The sequence below is a fragment of the Coturnix japonica genome, chromosome 4, assembly GCF_054131305.1.
Source record: "Coturnix japonica strain WE chromosome 4, WE-NBRP24, whole genome shotgun sequence".
In the NCBI taxonomy this organism is placed as follows: domain Eukaryota; kingdom Metazoa; phylum Chordata; class Aves; order Galliformes; family Phasianidae; genus Coturnix; species Coturnix japonica.
The window spans coordinates 47,096,114-47,118,601 of NC_140666.1; the positions used below are offsets into that span (position 1 = coordinate 47,096,114).

General features: G+C 40.3%; 1 protein-coding gene across 12 annotated transcripts in view; it reads left to right on the forward strand.

The window, feature by feature from the left end:
* GALNT7 (polypeptide N-acetylgalactosaminyltransferase 7) overlaps window positions 1-22,488 on the forward strand; it is an 87,866-nt gene that overhangs the window by 57,128 nt on the left and 8,250 nt on the right. For 7 of the 12 annotated variants that reach the window (XM_085545105.1, XM_085545102.1, XM_085545103.1 and 4 more), the window contains 6 exons: window positions 8,992-9,158; window positions 14,870-15,000; window positions 15,169-15,248; window positions 16,936-17,118; window positions 19,266-19,383; window positions 21,041-21,163. In XM_085545105.1, coding sequence (XP_085401231.1) covers window positions 8,992-9,158; window positions 14,870-15,000; window positions 15,169-15,248; window positions 16,936-17,118; window positions 19,266-19,383; window positions 21,041-21,163 — 802 coding nt within the window. Of the gene's footprint in view, window positions 1-8,991; window positions 9,159-14,869; window positions 15,001-15,168; window positions 15,249-16,935; window positions 17,119-17,281; window positions 17,465-19,265; window positions 19,384-21,040; window positions 21,164-22,488 lie in introns of all 12 variants that reach the window. The other 5 variants (XM_085545100.1, XM_085545099.1, XM_015861605.3 and 2 more) reach the window with 1 other exon arrangement.

Sequence of the window (22,488 nt, forward strand, 5' to 3'; positions counted from 1 at the left end):
GCTTTATATGCTGTTGTTATCCCACCCATGGAAGAGTTCCTTGCAAATCATTCTTATTGACCCAGAGGGTTTTAGTTTTAGGACTCTGTTTGCACTTGGCTGTTTTTGACAGCCTCCCATAACAGACATTGTAGGAATTGTACCTTGAGTAGTTTGACTACGAGAGGAAGCATTATGACTCTTAGTGAACGCTTATGAAATGAGACGAATTAATCTCTTACTGTTTTATTTCGGTATTACAATAGATCACTGCTGTCTGTTCACCAGCATAAGCCAGAATCTCAAGTGCATTACCCACACACAGCTGTCAGTCTTGTTGTGACAAAATAAATATTTCTAAGTGGTTTTTCCTTCCCTGGGTTATAGGCAGTTTTTTGTTCATTTTCCTCTTTAATGACATGGCTGCTGTTACAGGATGTGCTTCCTGGGCCGTTAAAACTCATACTTGAATAATTGGATCTGTTGTCTTGGATCACCTTTTTACTTCCAGCAGAATTGCTGGTAAGCTTTTGTTGAAAATCCTGAAAAAGTAACTCTTCCTTGTGTGAATACGTGCTTCTTTTGTACAAAAATGTATTTTTCAACAACTGTTTTTGCAGCTCCCAACATCATATAATGCAGTTTTTTTGGTCAAAAGTGAATGAGGATTGGCTTCTTTTTTAAAATCATAAGTGAAGTTTTGAAAGATGCTAATTTTACTCTTTTATTATTGTTCTTAGTACATGCAAAGGAGGGAATTCTTGCCAAAAATAAAGAGTTCTGAGTTTACTTGAGAGTGTGTGCACCTACAGAGCTATGTTATAGCGAAGCAAAGCAAAACTTAGTATGTTTCCTATCATAGTTTGATGGTGATTCTTTGGATGCTTTAGCTGGTCCAGGTGCTATTGAAAATACCAAATGCTACAGCAAATTCTTAGTGCTGACTTGGGTTTAAAAAGCATCAGGATCTTCAGTTATAAACAACACTGAAGACGTGAGATGAGGTAGATGAATCCTTGCTGCTCATCAGAATTAAGTGGTCTTTTTACCCTGTGGAAAATATGTTTACTATTTTCTTTTACAGTGGTTAGCTGTCAGGTGAATCTCGTCATAGCTAAGGAGAAGGAATAGAAATACTCTATAATGAAGCCTGCTTTCTTTAAGAATTTGATTAGTAGCTTAATTATAGCACTGTGCAAGTTACGTACTTGATGCTGTTATATGAAATAAGCTTTCAGTAATTACTGTTGGTATCAGTGTCATTGGAAATGGGGCATTAGAGACTTGGTTTCATTTTTTATAGTGCCTTTGCAACAATGAGTGCTACACTGTACCCGTTTGTAACCAAGACCACTTTAACAGCATACCCAAATCCGTTGTGTGCTTTACTGAGTGCTGGGGCTGAGGCAAGTTCATCGCAGTGATCAAACAAAGCAGAGAAACCCACGATGTGCCCAGTGGGCCACCAGCTGCCTCACTCCTGACAAGGTTCCTGGAGGAAAATGTATTAAAAGGGGAATGTGGAATGTACTGTCAGCATCTCCTTGTGGTCAGGAAAGGTTTGAATTTCAGGCATGGTACTTTCAGAAAATGCTTGTTGTCATTTCAACGAGTCAGGTCCTAAAAGTGAAAACTAGAGTGAAGATGGATCCTGTCTTTCTTTAGTATCAGCATTTCACATTTTAAGTTTCAACTGATAAATAGTTGAGCGAAATGGAGGAAGCATTCTGTCAAATGAATTGTAATCTGAATGCAAAGCTAAAAGATAATTGAACTTCTTATGCTCTATTATTGTTCCTGCTAATCAGAAACTTTCTATCTAAGAGCTTTTAAATTAACTGATATAAAATAAATTGTAATTCAGCCCATCTGAGCCTGGACAGGAACTTTGAGGTTTAATGTCTGGTGTGGTAGAAATTTAGTATTTTCTTGGGATTGAACCCCAAGCTTCTCATAGCCTTTTGCTTATTGTATTAGGTAACACCTGTCAGTGCTTGATAAATCCAAAATTATGCATAGTCTGAATTCTTTTGAGCTTTACATAGGCAAATACGTCAAGCTGCCACTTCCTAAAGCAGTGCATACCCAAGCAGAAAAATGATGGGAACTGCCATAATGCATTAGCTTCTTAGCAGCACTTTCTGACAAATCAGTGCTGGCTGCTGCAGAGGGGAGAGGAAAGTAGAGGGCAACAAACAGCTTTTGTGTAATCAACCTGCAGAAATGCCTCCTTCTTCTGCCTGGCGGTTGGCTCTCCCTGTTTGTCTCCTCGCTGCAGTAGTGCTCAGCATGCCACTGTTCTGCAGGGGGACTTGAGAAACACTGGAAAATATTGTGTTGAGCTGAGGGGATGCTGCAGATCTGCAGTGCCATAAAACAGTACAGCTCTAATTTGGAACGTGAAAATGATCTGTCGAATGTCATAGGAAAAACAAGCTGAGGACAGCTATGGGCACTGCATGAAACGGGAGCCTTCAGAGGAGGATGGGGGGTTTGGCTCCCTGTCTCTGTAAGGCAGCTCCCCTCAGGGAAGGGAATTTATTTCTGGCTTCACTGTCCTTCCCTGATGTATTTATTGCTGATCCTTTTTCAGTATTGTGAAAGTGATACTATGGGCAAGATTCTTGTGATTAAAAAGAAAGCAAGATTTATGCTTTTCACTTTGCTGTTAGCACCAGTGTTGGCACTCTGTACAAACCTGGTCATGAATTAGAGTTGTGATGTTTTAAGAGGCATGACCAGTATTGAAACTCAGTCACATAGCCTTGCAGTCTGCTTTCAGAGCCTATAGCTGTTATCAAAATAGGAAATGCTCTTTTGGCGTAGGTCTAAGACGTTACATAGTGTGTAAGAGTGGTTTTGTTACCGCATGCTGAAGGCAAAAAAACAGCACCTAACTGTCTTCAACTGAGCAAAGCATCCTTTTTGGGCTATTTGTGCACTTCTCTAGAACCCTTGTTTTGTAAGTTAACTAATGCAGTTTTGTATTGATGTGGATGATGCATAAAAATACCCTGTAATGATTATTTAGTAACAAATACAATATAAATAATGGATTTACTTAGTTATGTCTCAGCAAAGAAGCGCTCGGTTGTGTGTAGTCTACTTCTGTCTTCTCGAGGCAGTGCTGCTTCTGACCTGCAGGCACTTGGGCAGCAGCCTCAGGTGGCACCTTGGTGCTGGCAGCCATATGGATGAGTGAGCTGTTGCAAGGTGCCTCGTGAAAGAAGCTCTCATCTGTTTTCTGAGGAGGGGTGGGAGGATGCAGTTTACTGCAATAGTCATAATAAATCGATGACTTAAAACAGCAAGCAGTCCTGAATTCAGAATGAAGCTATGTAAACAGCGTGCAGCCTGCTGAACCGCTGTGTCCTTACGAGATAAGAACAGGTCTTAAGAGAAATGGAAGCTGCAAATGGAAACAGAGCTCCTTACTTCGTGTTAGGCTATGCTATCAAACAACAGTAATTGATAATTGAGATTACTATGAATTTCATACACTTTTCAACATGAAATATAAATTAAAATACAGTTTTAAATTGCGAACAGCTTTATATTCCTGCAAAATGGAGTTTGGAGCTTTAATGTCGATTACAATTTTAGGATTATTTGTTAATAACAATGCTACCAATACAAATTGAGACCTTCAGCATTGCACTGATTTAAGCTTGATTTAAGCTTGATTTAAGCTTGATTTAAGCTTGATTTAAGCTTGATTTAAGCTTGAAAGGGAACTGACTTGAGGGTCTCAGGAGTTGTCTCCTGGGGCACACACAGGACATAGTGGCAGCTGCCTGCTGGTACCTTTTAGCCTGAACACATGAGCACAGTGCTCTGAAATCAGGGATTGGTGTGCCTTTGGGAAACACAGATGCTAGTTAGGTAGCTGACCTGAGGACAGTAGCACTGGGAATGTGAATTGGTTGTGGCCACACACTCTAACCTTTCTCTGAGTTGAGATGCTTGCATGCTAGGGAATGGAGGAATTCAGGACAACATGAGAAGCATTTCAGTTAGTTCAAGGTCTCAAATTGTCCTCTATCTGTCTGATGGGGGCTCACTCTTTAATCATTGTCACAATGCTGTTATCATTTGCTCCTTATATTTTTTTATTTCATGGCTGGAGTGTTCTTTCAGAAGAAGCAGTGAACAGCCTACATCTGCAAGTCTGGCAGTTGCTATCAGGGAGGCTAAGGATTATCCAGGCCTTGGACCAGGCAAGCAATCACTTCTGTGGGACATCATCAAGGGCAAGTTAGTAAATAGGGCACTAAGCTGTGCGAGCAGCAGTTTCCTCAGGCCAGGGAGTGCTCCAGCCCAGATCTGTAGGTTCTTGTGCAGAGGTGTTCCCTGGAAGAGGTACAGGGATGGTGGGTGGTGCTGCTCCCTTGCAGCAGGAGTAGGGGAAGAGCAGGAATAATTCATATGGCTAATATTCAGAAGAAGCATTGCTCTCTCTTTCTCCATTAGATCTCTGCTGTATCTTTTGAAAGGTTACTTCTTGTTCCAGTCATCGGTCCACCCATGCTTTCATTTGGTAATATAGTGCTTGCTGGGGGCAGGAATTTTTCACTTGTGGACTGATCTGAAGGTGTTGATTCCATTCACCTATGAGTCTCCTATAGAAAGGAAGTAAAAAACCTGCTCCCCCCTGTGACATTGCTGAGGAAAGCTGTGTACAATGCTTCACAGATGTGTTCGTTTCTACTTGTGCTTGCCCCGTACAAGAACTCCTTATGGGGAGATCAGGAAAGCAACGCAAAGAGCTGTGATGGCCTCTCCCCTTGGCTCCATCAGTAAGAATTCCAAGTATTTGTTCTAAGTAAGCTGTCTTGGTTCCCAGCTTATCACAGCTGACCTGTGGGCTGCAGCTGAATGGGCACCATGCAAGGCAGAGGCTGCACCATGCAGTATATGGGCAGGACAGAGCACTGGGGATGAAACTGGAGGCTGAAGCTCACTTAAATCCTCTTTGTCACAGAGCTTTCTGTACTTTGAACCTTCCCCGTGCCTGATTTCAATAGCAGCTTTTGTCTGGGTGCCCATACCTACTTGACCCTGTCTTTTAAAACTGAAGCATGAGCTTGGAAATGTAAGCATTTTACTTCCCTTTCTGATGTTTAAAATTCACAGGTAGAGTAAAATACTGTAAAATTCAGCTTCAGACGCCTAGAAAATGCATGTGGTTGCTTGGTGTTTGGTTTGCCAACCACTGGATGTCACTGCTGCCTCACAGAAAGTTCTCCCAGCTCCTTTTGTTGGACAGACAAGAGAGGAGGCTCTCGAGTTGTCACTCAACTAATTGCTCGCTCATGTTTCTTGGAAGAAACGCCACATCAATTATAACATACATTAATTGTTAATATCTAAAGCAAACCTCTAATTCCTAGTGCAAGGTGAGAGGCAAGATTGTGCTGTAAATTACTGCAGTCTGCAAAAGCTTTCATGCTTGATGAGTCAGTGTGCTGACTGTCCAGTAAGGGAAATCAAGTCTGTGGAAAAAAAAAACTGGAAACCTGATTTAGAGGTATAAATGTAGCATTTTTATGACTTATAAATGGCACATCCTGCAACATGTGATTTTTCAAGTTTAGAAAGTGAAATGTGCTGACAGATTTGAGGAGATTAAGTTGGATATGTAGCAAAAAAAAACCCACCTTATCTAGAATTCTAGCTTTATGTTTTGAAAATATCTCAATTACAGATTTAAAAAAAAAATGCATACAAATTGCTCACAGATGTGCTGAATTCAAGTTTTTATAATAGGGCCACTAAGATGATCAGAGTACCTCTCCTATGAAGAAAAGTTGAGGGAAAGGGGCTTGTTTAGCTTGGAGAAGAGAAGCTCTGGGGAGACCTCATTGTGGCCTTCCAGTACTTGAAGGGAGCATATAAACAGGCTGTTTATGAGGGTGGATAGTGATAGGACAAGGGAGAATGGTTTTAAAGTGAGACAGGGAAGGTTTACATTAGATTTTTGGGGAAGTTTTTCACACAGAGGGTGGTGACTCACTGGAGCAGGTTGCCTAAGGAGGTTGTGGATGCCCCATCCCTGCAGGCATTCAAGGCCAGGTTAGATGTGGCTCTGGGCAGCCTAGTCTGGTGCCTGGTGATCCTGCACATAGCAGGTGGGTTGAAACTAGGTGATCATTGTGGTCTTTTTGAACCTAGGCCATTCTGTGATTCTATGATAACAGGTTTGTTGTTTTTTTTTTTTAAATACATTAAATTACTTACTGTCGCTTATCATGCTCCTGATCATTTTCTACCTATGTTTTCTACTACAGGAAGTAGAAGTCACAACTGTCTTTAACTGGATGGAAAGCAAAAAAATAGTCTTTTATCACAATGTTTGAAGATGCAGGTCAGAAGCACCAGAGACAAATTTTTCTGCTTTCTACATAGAGTTCTTGAACAGCACTGAGCTGGCATTCTGATTTTAACTATTTAACATCGTTTTCCTGCATTGTAATGTATCTGTGCCATTAAAATGAACCCAGGTGAATATATCCATAAAACAGAGCATAATTTTTTGATTAATCTGCTCTTAAATGTGCAACAGAAAATCTTCCCCAAACCAGCTGACTTTGCTCCCCTTGGCAGCATAGCCCTTTTATCTTTGCAAACAGCTACACAAGGTGCTGGCAGCCTAAGTGCTGCTGCTGCAGATTGAAGTGCTGCAACTTGTAATCAGCTGAAATCTTTGCAAGGAATTTGTGGAAGGAATACTTGAGTCACCTGATCCGTTAATAAAGGCCATCTAGCACCTGTGTGTTGGTAGCTGTGGATGTGATTAGCTGCAGCCACTTCAGGCATAACAGCATCTGAGGCGGAGGCTTTTAGATATTTAGGTGTACTTCTGGAGACAGTGCTGTTGCAGGGGTTGCTTGCATCAAGCCTGGCTAAGAAAGAAAAGGCCTGATCAGATAGCTATTAGTTTTAGAGGGATTTCATTAGATAATTTTCATCTCCCAGGGAGCAAAATTAATAGCCTGTTTTACCAATTTTAGTTTTCCTTCTGGTGGATGAGGAATATGCATCTACCTTTTTAAGTATATAGAGAAATATAACTGTGGCAGCTCCAGTGTTTCCATTTGTCAAGAATAATTTTTTAATATGTGATAGGTATACTTGAAAAGTCATACCTTGTAGTAGAGATTTTTCTTGCTGAAAGATGAAGGATGAGGTCCTTCGTCTTTTGCCTATTGAAATCTAAAGTACTATGTCTCTGTAATAAGTAAAACAAATAAATAAATTCTCAGAAATTTCCTCTCAGGTGAGGTCTTGGAGCAGGCTGCCCAGGGAGGTGATGGAGTCACCGTCCCTGCAGGTATTCGAGAAGAGGGTGGATGTGGCACTGAGAGATGTGGCCTAAAACAGTCACAGGCATGGACTGATGGTTAGACTAGAGGATCTTAGTGGTCTTTCCAGCCCTAGTGATTCCATGATTCTGTGATTTGGAAAAGGGGGCTGATTATCAAGCAGGAAAACTTCAAGGTATAGGAATTTCTGGGCAGGTTGTAGTTAGGCAGACTGAATAATCTCATTTAGGGATGTAGCTGAGGAAGGGAACAGTGCAAAATAAAGTATCATTGATAACTATGATTTAATGAATGTTGAAAAGTGTGGCTGAATTACTTGCATTGCCTGCTTATAAATCATCTGTAATCCTTCAGGGAAGAAAAAAAAAAACAGATGATCCAGATAGTTTGTGTGGGAAAACTGTGGTGGACAAAAATGCAAAGGACCTGAAAAGAGTGTTTGTACCATTATGTTCATTTACTTGCATGTCCTTTTCCTTGGCCTTCAGCTCTTGTAACTTCAGCAGGCTGCTGCCCTTGTAACTTCAGCAGCAGGAATAGGATTCAAAGACAGTGATGTTATTTAGGAAATGCACAGGCATGAAGTTTGGCATAAGTCTTAAAGAAGGACAAGGGATGTATGTTTTTTCTAGAGAGAGCAGTGACATTGAAATGTCAAACGTGGATGCAGAAAAGTTTTTCATTGCACAGTGAGCTGGAATTTAGTGGTGCAGATAGTTCTGCTGAAGCACTTAGTTGGAATTGGCATAGGAAACAGTCACATTTCCAGTGTCACTCTCTTCTGTTAGTTAAGACATAAGAAAGATGAGAGTAAGTAGGAAAGATATTACAGCCAGGTACAGGCTTGGCTGAACCTGTTACTTAAATGTCTATCCAACACATGTGTAGGATTATTAACTGTTTTGATCAAAATGTGTGATTTACTAATGTGATAGCAATTATTATTAGCAAACTTTAAACAGGCATTACATTTTCAAAAAAGCCATAACTTCTAAAATGAAGTGGCCCTTCAGCACTTGGTTTCTCACTTTATTTCTTTGAGTTTTCCACTCAGTTATTCTATCTGTTCTAAAACTGTGGACAGTTGCACAGATTTGGCCAAGGTTTTGGCTTTAGTATGTCAGGTGAAACATGACTGCATTTTGAGCAGAGGATGGGAAAGCTAAATGTGACCTTTCTTTTAGCTACATTTGTTATAACTGTAAGTTTAAATGTGAATAATAAAGATCCTTTCTTGTCCGCTTAAAGCCAATGGAAGTGCTTTACAGCCAGAAACAAAGCAGGAAAAAGGCAAAACAGTCCTGATATGTCTTTTATAGTATGTGAATCAAATGCTTAGTCCACCCTAATTCATGGTCTCTTAAGTGCATTCTGGCAGCTGCTGCTTGGTGCAGCCTTGCAGCATTCCTTGCAGCATGGTGCTGGCAGCAGGGATGTGCAGAGCCTCACACCTCATGTGGTCATGGAGGCAACAGTTGTTTGGTAGCTCCATCCCTCCCTCCTGTGGGAGGGAAAAGGCCTTGCTGTCTGAAGTAGGCTGCTGCTCAGGCCTCAAGCCACTGTTTGAACTGTATTACAATTTACATTCTCATTCTCTTCTATCTGAAAGATAGCTCTCAGCAAAGATGTATGTGTGGAAAGATGTTGTACATCACAGTGTCAAAACCAATGCATTGAAATCTTTTCCCAGATGCAAACACTGGCATTATGATGAAAACCTGCTCACCTCCAGTGTCGTCATTGTCTTCCATAACGAAGGGTGGTCCACACTGATGAGGACGGTTCACAGCGTCATTAAGAGAACACCGAGGAAATACTTGGCAGAAATTGTGCTGATTGATGACTTTAGCAACAAAGGTATGTTGGAGTATTAATACACTGGTTGCTTTCATGAAGGTGACAATCCTTTCTGTGCAGTCAGTTGCTTGAAAGACAGGGCTTGTGCTACATTCTCCTATAGCTGTGGAGAAGTATGTAGGAGGCAGCTGGGAGAACAGTTCTCTCAGCTCTTGTGGAAACAGTTTTGAAAGTATTGGAGGAGTTTGTGTTTAACCTATTATGAATAACTCTAACCCTTATTCTGCAGAAGAATCCACATTCATTCTTTTTATTTATTTATTTTCACTGTCTTTTTTATTTTTACCATCCTTTAGCACTGTGTCGAAGTGGTTGTTTCTCAGGGGGCTGAGGGAACTAAGAATTTAAGTACATGTTGACTTCTGCCTTTCTTCAAGACCTGCATATCAATTCAGAAGTCCAAAGATTTTCCTTTTCCTTTGTAACATACAGCCTTAGTTTATACTGATAATGTATGTTTCTTTTGTGTGGTTCTTACAAATATAAACGTACTTTTTTTCCTCCTGTGGTGGTATCCTAAGGGCTAATACAAAATGAGGCTAAAAGCAGAGAGCTGAATGTTAGAAATATGACTATAAGGTGATTGGTATAGAGGAAATCACAAGGTTTTATTGCAAAAAAAATAATTAATTTTTAAGCTTTTTGATGGAAGTTGACAGAGTAGCTGCCTAAGTAAGAATATTTTATACATACAAGGAGTGTGTTCTTGTTACTGAGACAGTGCTTAGACATCAGTTACTGCCTCTGACTTTCTTCTTTCAGATAAATTACTTGATTTATTTGTTGGTTGTCTTGTATAGCGATACATCTGCCTCACACACAGGTTTATGGGAATGAATCCATAAAACCTGAGAAACTTTCAGGCATCATGGTAGTAGTGATCAAAAAAGGTACTTAAACTCTTAGGTTTTGTAATAGACTTGTAGAAAATGCAGATCTGTGACAAAGAGGGAAAGTCTGCAACAGTTCTACCCCTGCAAAAACTGTGCTTTCAAACCTTTGGCCCTTGCATGTCATTTGGTGCTGTATGGCTCTGATTTTGCAGGGCAGAGCTAATCCGTTATTTTGACAGAACTGTAAGCATATATGATACGGTTATATCATATATCATATGGCAGTCTCTTTTAAGATGACAGTGAGGAGCTAGGATAGGCTTTTAGGAGCACAGGCAAGTCAGAACTGGTCAGGAGCGTAGAATACACTATCTTTGCCCTCCTCTCTGTATAACAGCTGCATTGGGCACAGACAGCAGATGGCTACAAGCTGAAGCTTTGTCCCTTTCATCAAGCAAACTGCACTTCTTCCTGTTCAGCCTAGCAGCAGTTGTTGTGTTTTGCTGGCGTGCCTGAACCGATCATGTAGTCAGGACTGAGTATAAATTACTGTTAAAGATCATTAACATATGCTAATTTTTACATCATTTCCATAGGTAGGCAGGTATCATTTTCTGTTTATTTTTAAAGGAGATGAAAAGTTACAGGTATTGTAAACTTGTCTACATCTGGCTCAGTCTAATAAAGATACTGAATGGTACATAATAGTCTCCTGTATTGTTTACAGCCTCTGAGAATTTGGCCGAGATATACACACACTCTATAAAGCAGAAATATCTTCTCTCCTAGGGGATATAATCTTAATAATTCAGTCAGCAGACATGCACTGTTTTTCCTTTGCGGCTGGGATCACAGCTTTCCTTCTGAGCTGTTCAAGGACTGCCTGAGTGAGCAGCATGAAATAACTGCAATGCTGATGGTCTCTAGAAACATCAGCAGATTTTTTACTACTGATTGGCCTCAATATTTGGGCTGCACGAGTCACAGCTGACTCTGTTACACATATGTCATTTATGGGATGAGTTTGGCATAACTGGTGATACGCTTTTCCAGTACATGACTAATGTTAAATAAAGGTAATTTTTTTCCAGAAACTTGTTTTGGAATGCAGAATCTGTGCTTTTTGCACACATATGTGGTTAGCAGTTAGATACAGCTAGCCTAGAACTAACTTCCAGCACAACCTTGTCTTTGTTTTTCCTACACTTCATTTTCCCAAATAACGTAAGTCAGAAAATGGAGTAAAGCAAGCACAGGATGAAGTGTTCTCATGCATGAGCTACTGGAAAACAAGCAGGGACTGGAATGGCTCCGTACACCTTGCTGCAACTGCATTATTTCCCTATAATAATTCATTAAAATGCTTTAGGCTATTACTTGGTAAACATAATTAACTTAATTTCAGTCATTCAAATTGCATTCCAGATTAAAAAATGACTGAGGGAGGAGAATCTCGCTCCACTTCTTTCTCCCTGGAGAAAAGCATGATCTAGCACAGCCGGCATGGCACGCCAAGCTGCCTGAAGAGATCTGCAGTTGTTAGGAGAGCTGCGCATCACAAACAGCCTTTGCCATAGTAGATCTGCTGGTGGCTTTTTGCTTCTACCGCCAAAGCAGAAGTGGTGCTGATCAAACAGACAGCCTTCATGACTTTCTCCTCCCTGCCTGCTTTCAGACTGCTTGCTTTGTGTCTGCTTTTCCTTACATACCTTACAGGGAGAAATGGCTGCGGTGCTTTGAAAATGCTATTTTTCATTTAGTTCTTTGTGGAGAGTCAGCTGGGAGCAGACTCTTTGCAGAATGACACTGCCTGCCTGCCTTCATCTCCTCTGCAAACAGTGGGTCTTGGCTGTGGAGGACTGCTCAGGGAGATGTGCTGAGTTCAGCTCCAGCATGTCTTTCTTTGCCAACACGCTGACAGAAGAGTAACAAGAAGATGATGCCAAGCTAATGCAATTGCACTAGTTCTGATATTTGCAGTGGAAAACTCTGTACTAATGCATGCTAGAATCCATTTACTTACGTTTTCTTTATGGTTATCTGGTGTAGCATCCCTTATTATAATAAAAATGGGAAGCAGTGGGCACTGACAGGTAGCTGTACTTTCAGTTTAACAATGCTCACAGGTGGGATCTGAAATGTGAATGGGTACCCCTGACCAAACTGAGAGCCCTATGCAAGCAGTGTTAGAGTGTGAGGACCAGGAGGCAGCAGCTTTAGGGAGGGTTTGTGATGCTGTTCCTCTTGTTCTCTATAATAAATGACATCTATGAGTAGAAGAAGAAAAACAGAGCTCTCCTCCTCCCCACCCCTAGCTGCAGTCTGTAATGCCTAATGTCTTTTGGAGAAAGGATGTGCTTTTTAAAAACACTAATTCATGCTGTAATCATGCAGTGGGACTTGAGAGAACCGCCCAAATAAGGGAAGACCAGATTGGTGGTTATAGTACTTTGGGGGGTAAAATGGACATTTCAAAACAGAGAATAAAATACGTAGAGGCTGTCGACAGATATCATAAATATTCATTTTAGGCGAACAACATTTAACGTTGGCCAAACAATATTTCTAACTACAAAAGGAGCAGGGTTTTGTACAGTACTGTCATGCAGCCTAGCAAGGCCAAGTCTCTATAATATGGGAAAGGAGGAAAATTCAGTTTTCCTGTGGGAAAGAGCACTTGCTGCTAGTCCTGGCAAAGACTGGGATAATGGACTGCAAAGCCCTGGGACTTGTGCTGTAGAAGAGCTTTACTGAATCAGTGTTACAGGTTTTTACAGCTCCCTGTGAACCGCACGTAGTTGAACCTTTGATAAGTAAAACATTTGGCTTCACAGGCAAGAGAGCTGGAAATAACTTTATAAACTGTAAAACCTTCCTGACTGTTGCATGTATTTGGAATGTGCAGAGTAAATAATGGTGTGGTATAGAGGTTCTCATAGTACTATTTCAGTGTGACCTCATAACTCTCTGAAATTTATCCTATAACATTTCTATACAACTGTCATATCGCATATTCCCTATATAACACATGGCACATTGCTCTATATAGCGTAAGTGATAAAATTGTTCTTTCCCTAGTTTGATTTTTATAGATCCTTGAAGTTTTTCGAGTTCACAGGGCTTTACAAAAGAAACTGTAAACGTGTGTGGGAAAAAGAGGATTCTTAGAACTGTTGCTTGAGAAAACTTTCTTTTATAAAGTTGAAGAGTAGGGGTAATACCAGTATGGAAAGAATAATGATTTTGAAGATTTTCTGGTCTTGGGTAGACCTGCTGAATTTTCAAGTTTGGAAACTTCAGTTATAAAAACTAAACATTCTTATCAGAATAGTTTAGATGTAGCATTTGTTTAAAATAGACATTTTTGAAATACTTTTGGTGAGAATATAAAACTTACTTAGTAATATGTAAGGTGCAGCAAACTCCAGACTTCAATCCTTTTAAGTCGGAGCACAGAAAACAGCATAGCTGAAGCATCTTGACATCTGATTGCTACTGCAATGGATGTACTTGTCCTTCCACCTCACCATGTCCCTCCTAGCCATGCCCATCTCTGTGGTTTCACCAAAGAGGGGAAGTGCCAACCTCAGCCAGCTCAAAAGCTACTCCTCAAGTGGATTTCTGCCTGATTAACAGCTTGTGTAGAACCACAAGTAGGCAGAAGTCCAGCATGGGTGCTAGGTGTTGGATAGGCTTGTGGAGGAGCCAGGTGAAGGACATTCTGTCCTTCCTGGCAGCATGCTCCTGGCTGAGCACAAATACATATCTGTCTGCTCCTCCAGGCTGCTGCAGATCACGCAGTAGGCGTCCCTGCCTCAGCTTAGGTGGCTCATTTTGGGTCCTGATGGAGAAACAAGCTGGACATGATTTGTTCAAGCCTTTCAGTACAGAAATAGATTTCAAATGAACAGCGGTAGTTGAATTAGCGTAGCCTCCAACTGTGAGCGCCTGACTGCCAGCCCTTCTGCCTTTTTGAATTTTCTCAACAGAATCAACTGTATGAAAACATTATGCAACACTAGCATCCTTTTTTCAAATTGTGTGGTAGAAATGTGCTTTCCAGAGTAGTTTGGCAGAGCTCAATGTGCAAATACAGATCTGTAAGCATTTCAGAGTAGCCAATCTTGATTCTTGTTGATAACTCATCCCTTTATTGGCCAAGTCCCTTTGGCTTAAATTTGCTTGTCCTTTTTGTGTTCTGTAGCATTGAGCATAAGCCACAGTTCATCCACTCTAGTTCTGGCCCTCACAAGTATTGTTTTTACTAATTTAATTAAAATATTAGCCCAACAGTACTGCTGCCTCAAGTTGGGACAGGTCTAGATGAGAAAGGGAAATGATTTGAATACAGGGCTTTTGTCTCAGATTTCCAGATTTAGGAGACTTGCGTAACATTTTTTGAGTCTGAAGGAAAGTTGGCAAAGAGAGACAACAAACTGAAAAGCAATGCCTCCTACTATTTACGTGTGGCATTATCTGATGAGGAAAGGCCATATGCTGAAGTATAGAAACTTTATTGGTCTGTGTGCTACATGCAAAGACCTGGAAGCTACTTCATGATACAGTGAAGTGACTGGGAGTTTTTCATCCATCTCTACTGCTATGCGGCCAACAAATTGACCTGTTTTTCATGGTCAAAATCATGAAGTGTGATTTTAAAGAGATGAACGTGTGCCACAAAGTCAGGGAGCTCCAAGGCTTGATCCCTACAGGTTTAGTTTGTGCACAGTAGTACAAGCTGCTGCTTGAATTCAAGATTCCCTAAGTCCTCTATGTCTGTAAATATTTTTAAGTAGCATTGGAGTTGGGTTGTATGAAGAGTACAAACAGGACTATTACTAAGCTTTACCCAAATAAATTTTTCCTGTTATTTGATAGTTCACCTAAAGGAGAGACTGGATGACTACATTAAGCAGTGGAATGGCCTTGTAAAGGTATTTCGAAATGAAAGGAGAGAAGGTTTAATCCAGGCTAGAAGCATCGGAGCCCAGAAGGCTAAGCTTGGACAGGTAGGATCCAGCTCGCACATAAGTCTTGATTAAATATATACTTAATTTTACACCTTTAACACTTTTGTTTGTTTGTTTATAATATTAAGGTATTTCAATGTAAAATAATATTAATTAAATCTTTGTGAGATGACTGTTCATTTACTTCTCAGTTTCTCTCTTTTGAAGGTTTTGGTTTATCTGGATGCCCATTGTGAGGTGGGAATTAACTGGTATGCACCACTTATAGCTCCTATCTCCAAGGACAGGTAATGCTCTCCCATGATTTCTAGTGCATGGCCTCTTAGAAACAGAAGTGAAAGTAACAATCTTCGCTTTCAAAATTAAAAGCAATATGTTGTATACCTATGTCAACTTCTGTCTATATCAAGCTGTGTCAGTATTTGTTGAATGACAGATTTGTTGTGTCTCAGCATAAAAGCTATGTGAGGAGGAAGGAGAATAGGCAAATCAATCTCCGGATTTTCTATTTCAGTAGGGGTACTGAATATTTATTTAATATCCACTGAATATTTAATATAGATTAAATATCAAATAGTGCTTCTCTTTTGCAGTTATCTCAGTGATCACAGTTATAAAAACATTCTATTCTAGCCAAGAAAGGATGATGATTAAACAAAGTGTTTATTTTAACTAGAGAAAACTGTTATTTTTGGTAAAGGAAAAGTAATGGCAAAAGTTGTGATTTAATCAGGATTTGAAGTTACTGCCATCTCAAAAGTTTTACAGCTTCAGTATTGCAATATGGTCCAGTCTGATTTCTGTGAAGCACTGTGGAGCATTGCCTCTAGGGAAGCAGCGCCTGGGGCTGAGTCCATCTGTCCTGAAAGGCCAGGTGTCTGCAAGGAGCTGGGACCTGTGTGCAGTGATAAGAGCAGGGATCCCAGGGACTCCGTGTCTGGCTGCTGTTCCTATGCACTACTGTGCTCCCAGTTTCATAGTCAGGAGTGCATGGGTTTACAAAACCACAGGCTTGTTTAAACCCTTTAATCCTATGAAGTAATGGTTTAATCCTAAAAAAAATATATTTATTAAACTGACAAACTATCAGAGGCTTCTAGAAGAGTGTTTTTCTGTGTGTGTGTGTTTTTAAAGGTCACAACTTAGCTTCAAGACTGTATATAGGCCAGAATACTAGATAGAAGTTTAAAATGCTCCATGTGTTCCCGCTGAGGCTGTGATGCTCTTAGACCTGATAATAAGGTGGGAGGAAAAGGCAGCTGTAAGGGCTTCTCCAGCACCACTTGTCGAGGTGCTGCAAGCTCTGCAGCCTCCCTCCAAGTGCTGTTCCCCAGCCACACAGCACACTGGTATTTCTGCACTGAAGGAAAGAGCGCAACATTATCACTTCTTGTCTCCTGCCTGCTTTCCTATCTTTTATGGGAGTTGACTTATAAAGATGGAAGTGCTTGAAGAAAAAAAATATATAGGATTGCAGTAAGAAAAATTCTGTTGGAGGCTGTTGCTAAATGAGCACAAATAACATTTTTTTTATCCTTAAAGTCTGGATTTGCAGCATGGTTGAATAGGAGCAAATATCCGTATTTGCTCTAGCAAAAGCTGAGCATTATTACCTTATTGACAGCTAAGGTCTGATGTGAATAGAAGTTACAGAAAATAATAATACTGTGAGAAGCCTAGCCCTCTGAAGGCTCTCTTGCCTCCAGCAATGCTTTGTAAGAAGTGCACATAAAGGAAAAAGTATAAGTGAATTGATACGTTAGCATTTCATACCTATCTCTTCTGCTTTCAGAACCTCTTAGAACAGCAAAAAGAAAAGCCTCTCTTTTTTTCTAATGAGGCATCATTTTGCAAGTGACTTTTCGTATGAACTGCTTTACGAGATTAATAATTAATGGTGAAAAATTCAGATTAGTCATATTACTCTTCTTAAATTGCATTTTGCTCTTTCTTTCCCTTCTATAAACATTTCAGAACTACATGTACTGTACCTCTAATAGATTACATAGATGGGAACGATTATTCCATTGAACCACAGCAAGGTGGGGATGAAGATGGTTTTGCCAGAGGGGCCTGGGATTGGAGTTTGCTATGGAAACGAATTCCATTAAGCCACAAGGAAAAGTCCAAACGAAAACATAAAACTGAGCCTTATCGGTAAAGAGAGCTGTTTATATACTGTGAATTGTAAGAAATGATTGTCTAAAGCCTTTCCTTCTTCCCTCCTCCCTCTTCTCCCATGAATCACGGTTGGCGCACGCATCCTCCGTGGGTCCCTGCGCATAACCACATCCTCCCCGCCACCATCCGCCACCTGCAGAACCACATGCACTGTGCCGCTTATAGATGTCATAGATGGCAACACTTTTAACATTGTTCCGCAAGGGGGTGGTGATGAAGATGGGTTTGCTAGAGGAGCGTGGGATTGGAGTATGCTATGGAAGAGGGTGCCCTTGTCCAAGCGAGAGAAGGAAAAAAGAGAGACAAAAACCGAACCGTATCGGTAAACACTAAATCACTTACACATTTCTTTTTTCTTAAGTAGATATTGATCCACTAAATCTTGCATGTACACTTAAGCCTGAAAATATTCCTACCTCTGACCACGCCAGCTGCTTTGTTTCATCAGACCTGTGTGCTGCAACTGATTACTTGCTCAAAATGGCTTCGCTACCTTCTGCTGCCTCTCCATTCCTGCTCTTGTGTGCTTAACAGGGTGTACATTAGAACAGCGGAGGGTTGTCTGGGGAGATAAAGCATTGTATGACTTTGTTTCCAGGGCAAACTTTATTTAGCTGTGATATTTTTTAAAAGTACTGCTGGAAACAGAGGTGCTTATTTAACCATTTGGTTTGAAATAATGAGCATGCTGTGAGTATTCGTAGCAGCTGTAATGTGTAAAATCTGTAGGTTGCTGTCATGGCTTGGTGCATGCATACAGCTCGTGGGTTATGCACGTATATCAAAAGAATCCCTTTTGTCACATTTTTCCCTTTTGCTTCATAATAGATCACATCTGACAAAGAAGCATACTATTTGAGAATCTTGGCTGGTTGTTTTCTAAGGTCTCAGTATGCTTGGGGATTTTACTGTAATGCATATCACATGAAAAGGAAAAGAGAGAAAAAGAATAATCCTTATTTTCTGGGAAATCTTCAGTAATTTTTACACAGATCCCACCATTTTCTTCTGCTTTGGAGCGGGGCATGTTTTCTTCCCAGCAAACAGAAACTGGCTAGAAGCTCTAGCTTAGAGTTTCTGGATTGCTTTTCAAGACTGGGAGGCTGTGGTTCTGCTGTTTTTTATTACTTTCCCCTTCACACTTAACTAATCGTGTTACTACATTTGAAAGCACTCTTCACATCTCCAGAGTCTACTGTCTTCTATTGCCTGTATATGTGATTTAAGTACTGTAAGAACTTATGTTGGTAATTCCCTCTCCTCACCTATGATTATTCTTCGCTAAAATGGCAACACATGCAAGGAAGTTGTGAAGCTTTGATCTGTTTTGTGTACGACGTAAATAATACCATTTTCTGACAAGGCTGTCCACATTGGAACTTTAATATTTGCTTGGAGGGGGATAAACTATTTCAAACATCTCTGCTGCGTTCTGTGTTTACCATCCAAACAGGTCTTAAAATCCTTTAAACTGTTCCCAGAAACACACAACACATGTTCTCGGAACAGTTTAAAAGATGACTTTATTTTTAATAATACTTTGATAGTCACAGTGCCTCTTAGGAAAAGAATTCCGAGTCAGTCATGTCCAGGCTGTGTGCGTTTTGTTGCAGCAACACTAAGGCATGTAAGACCAAGTTAATGGCTTTGCTCAGACGAGACTGGCCTTATTTAAAGGCAAAACTGACAAAATAATCCTCAACAACTTAAAGCACAGAAACAACTTTTCAGTAATGTGAGAAGTACCCCTGGACTGAATCCTGCCTTTTTAATCCCCAGCCTGGTGGCGACTGCAAGTTTTATCCATTCCTCATGACTATTAGGGATTTTTTATATTTATTGATGCTCGGTATGTGCACTGGAAATGGTAATTCTGACCAACATTTTCTATAATTAAGAATCTATATATACAAAAATAAATCCACAGCTTCACTGAAAATTTTACCAATGTCATTTCATGAAATCGCTGGATGCTTACGACAAAGCTTTATGACCTTTCGGTGTATTGCCATCAATCTAATCTTTATTATATGTTATCAGCAAATTGCTTCCTTAATTACTGCTTTCTGCAAATGTTCTCTGATTGTTTTGGCAGGAGGAGTTACACTGTATTCTTCTTCCAGGTCCCCCGCCATGGCTGGTGGTTTGTTTGCCATTGAACGTGATTTCTTTTTTGAGCTGGGTCTCTATGATCCAGGCCTTCAGATCTGGGGTGGTGAAAATTTTGAAATTTCTTACAAGGTAACATTAAATAGTGAAAACTTCTGTCGAATTGTAGAATAGAATCAGGAATGTTGGAAAAGACCTCCAAGATTACCTAATCCAACCATTCATCTTTCACCACCATTTCCCCTCTAAACCGTGTCCCTTAATACAACACCTAAATGGTTCACTACCAGGGACGGTGACTCCACCACCCCTTTGCAGCCCATTCCAGAGCCTGACCACTCACGTGGAGAACAAATTTTTCCTAATATCCAACCTGATGGTGTTAGATTGGGAAGCTGTCCCTAAGTCTGGATTTTGGTAAGGGTTTGGGATGCACCCAAATAGCTAGCCTGAAACCTGACTGACAGGAGGGGGAAAACCTGAGTACTCACTGTATGTGTTTGTAGAACAGCATTGTCTCTAAAGGAAGTGATCAGAGAACAAGCACCATTTGATTAAAGCACAGGTGCATGTAAAGTGAACAGCAACACAACAAGAGGTAAACTGCCCTGGTTTCCTCCTCCCTACCATTTTTGTGGGAGAAAAATGGTCTCGTATGCTTTTCAAAATTTAAAGAACTTCTCTTCAAGGGAAGTCTTGGTAATTGAAGCGCTAACTGCATAATTCATAATAGCTGCAGATTTTATTTTCAATCCTAGGCATATGCATGCTCTTCAGTTAGCAGGAAATGTAAGATGATAATCATTAGCTTCTGGTATCTTCAGTATTCGTAATGACTCAAGTGGCAGACAGCAGGAATCCGTCCCAATTAACAAACGAAAGTGGAGATGTATCTAATATCCTCAGCAGTGATCTGTGACACCGTAGCTGAATTTCAGTAGAAGTGCATTCCGAGCTTCCCCAGCTACTCTTGATGTTGATGACTTTGGGGAGAGCTCTGAGTGCACTTGCTTGGCTATAAATCCATATGCAAAAGGCAGTTATTAAGGTTGTTACATATAGAGGGTCTTCATTCTTCTAATTCCCCATCTTGCTTAGATTTAAATCATGATTGAAATTACATACAGTAGTTTCGTAATTGAAGTGAATAGCTGTTGCTGATTATGTAGAGACCTCTAAATTGATTTCATGTAGATCAAAACCAGTCTTGAGAACTAAATAACATTTATCACTGTTGCATGCGGACTTCTAGATAGCAAATAAAATGTCTTCGCATATCAGAGTTTCTTTGTATGTTTTCTAAATTAATCTCTTCAGAAATTAATATGATGATAAAATGCGCACAGGGAAGGAAATAAACTTTTCTGCCCATCTTTCCTAGTGACGTTAAGTCATACTTTTAATCTGGAATGCAGTCTTTATTTGGAACATCCCAGAACTTATTTAGAATTTGGGTCTGATGCTACATTTTAAACTTGTCAAAGCTGTGAGGAAATGAATTCAGGTCTTTTAGGTATGTTCTCTTTTCCTCATAAATAGATGGATTCTCCCAGGACATGCGGGAGGGAGGAAATTTCACAATGGGATCATGCATTCCCCATTTTTGTTTTCAGACTTTCCGACCTGTTATGTCCATGCTTATCTCTGAAATAAAATATACTGAAGTGTATCACACAGTTGGTATAGTAAGAAAACTAGCTGGCATCTCTTTCACAATTTACTGTGTATTTTTCTGTCTCAAATTCCTGTACACATGTATTAATATCTGTATCTATTCTTGACCTTGTAGATCTGGCAGTGTGGAGGAAAACTGTTGTTTGTCCCCTGTTCTCGTGTTGGACATATCTACCGTCTCCAGGGCTGGCAAGGAAATCCACCCCCTGTGTATGTTGGGTCTTCTCCTACACTGAAGGTATTGGTTTGCTGCAACCCTGAGGGTCTTCTCATGCAAGATAACAACAGATTCAAATAAGTCTATTTAAATTATCAGTAGCAGTTTAAAGAGCACTTAATCCAAAGGTGTTTATTGTCTGAAGCTGAGATGGTCATCCACATGGGAGGGAAATCTTTGTGCCAACCCCGCTGTTTGAAAGAACTCCTGGAACCCAGCTTCTTTCTTCACCCTTCCCCAGCACAGGGGTGCAAATTAAATGAGCTGAACTCTGCTCAATTGAAGTGCAAGCAGCAAAAAGTCCTGGAGGGTGGTGAGCGTGGCTTTACAATCTTCTGCTGGCTTGGAAGGTGCAAGCCCAGGCTCCATCTAAGTTAGCAAATGCAGTAACCCAGCGTCTCTCATACCTTTGTAGCTGCTTTTCTAAACTAGGAAGCAGAGGACAACGCCTGGGAAAATGTCATGCTTTGCACATAGAAGTCCATAACTCCTCAGGCATCTTGCAGGTTCAAAAGTGTTGCTCAAACCAACATATTAAAAGTAGGCAACACCTCAAGGAAATAGTGAGCAACCTGTCTGTATCTGAAGAGAGAACTCAAATCAAGAAGGGCTGTTTCATATGCTTTTGTACCAACCAGAAGAAGGGCAAGGACTCTTCTGTTAAGGTTTCCTATTGCCTGGCTAAAGATTCCTCTTGTGCAGCGCTTTGACATGTACGTATTTATAAATTAAAGGCTTTACTTTTTATAAATTCCAATCCCAGAGCCATTGTCCTAAAAGTTATTGATGACAATGACTGCAGATTTACAGGTTTAGAGACTGTGGCTTGAGCCAAGCAAACAGCTGGTTCTATTCAAAAGTGAATGTCTCAGAAAGGCCTCAAAGCAGAGAACTAACGTAGCACATACGAAATAAAAATATCCTGTATTAATAAGGAGACTTGATTAACATTTTGACCAAACTAACAGCAGGAGCAGGACCATGGAAGGTAGCTGGAAATAAGCATAGCTGGATGTAGTGACAGAAAAAAAGAGCAATGGGAGAAGAGATTGTAAATGATAGCTCGCTCCGTTTTTCAGTGCGGGTAAGCTTGTCTGAAATTATAAAACCACTCTATTCATCTGAAAAATCTGATCAAAAGCATTTATTCTGTACCTGAATTCCTTACACAATTCAGCTCATCTGGATAAAACACTACTGGCAGTTCTTAAATGGTCAGTAGCTTCTGTGTACGGGACAGTATGAAGGAATACCTTTCTTCTCCCCCTTCAGGTGGGAGAAAGCTCCATTTTATATACAGTTTTATGTATTTAATCAGTGTTTTCTTGAACTAAAACAATAATTTG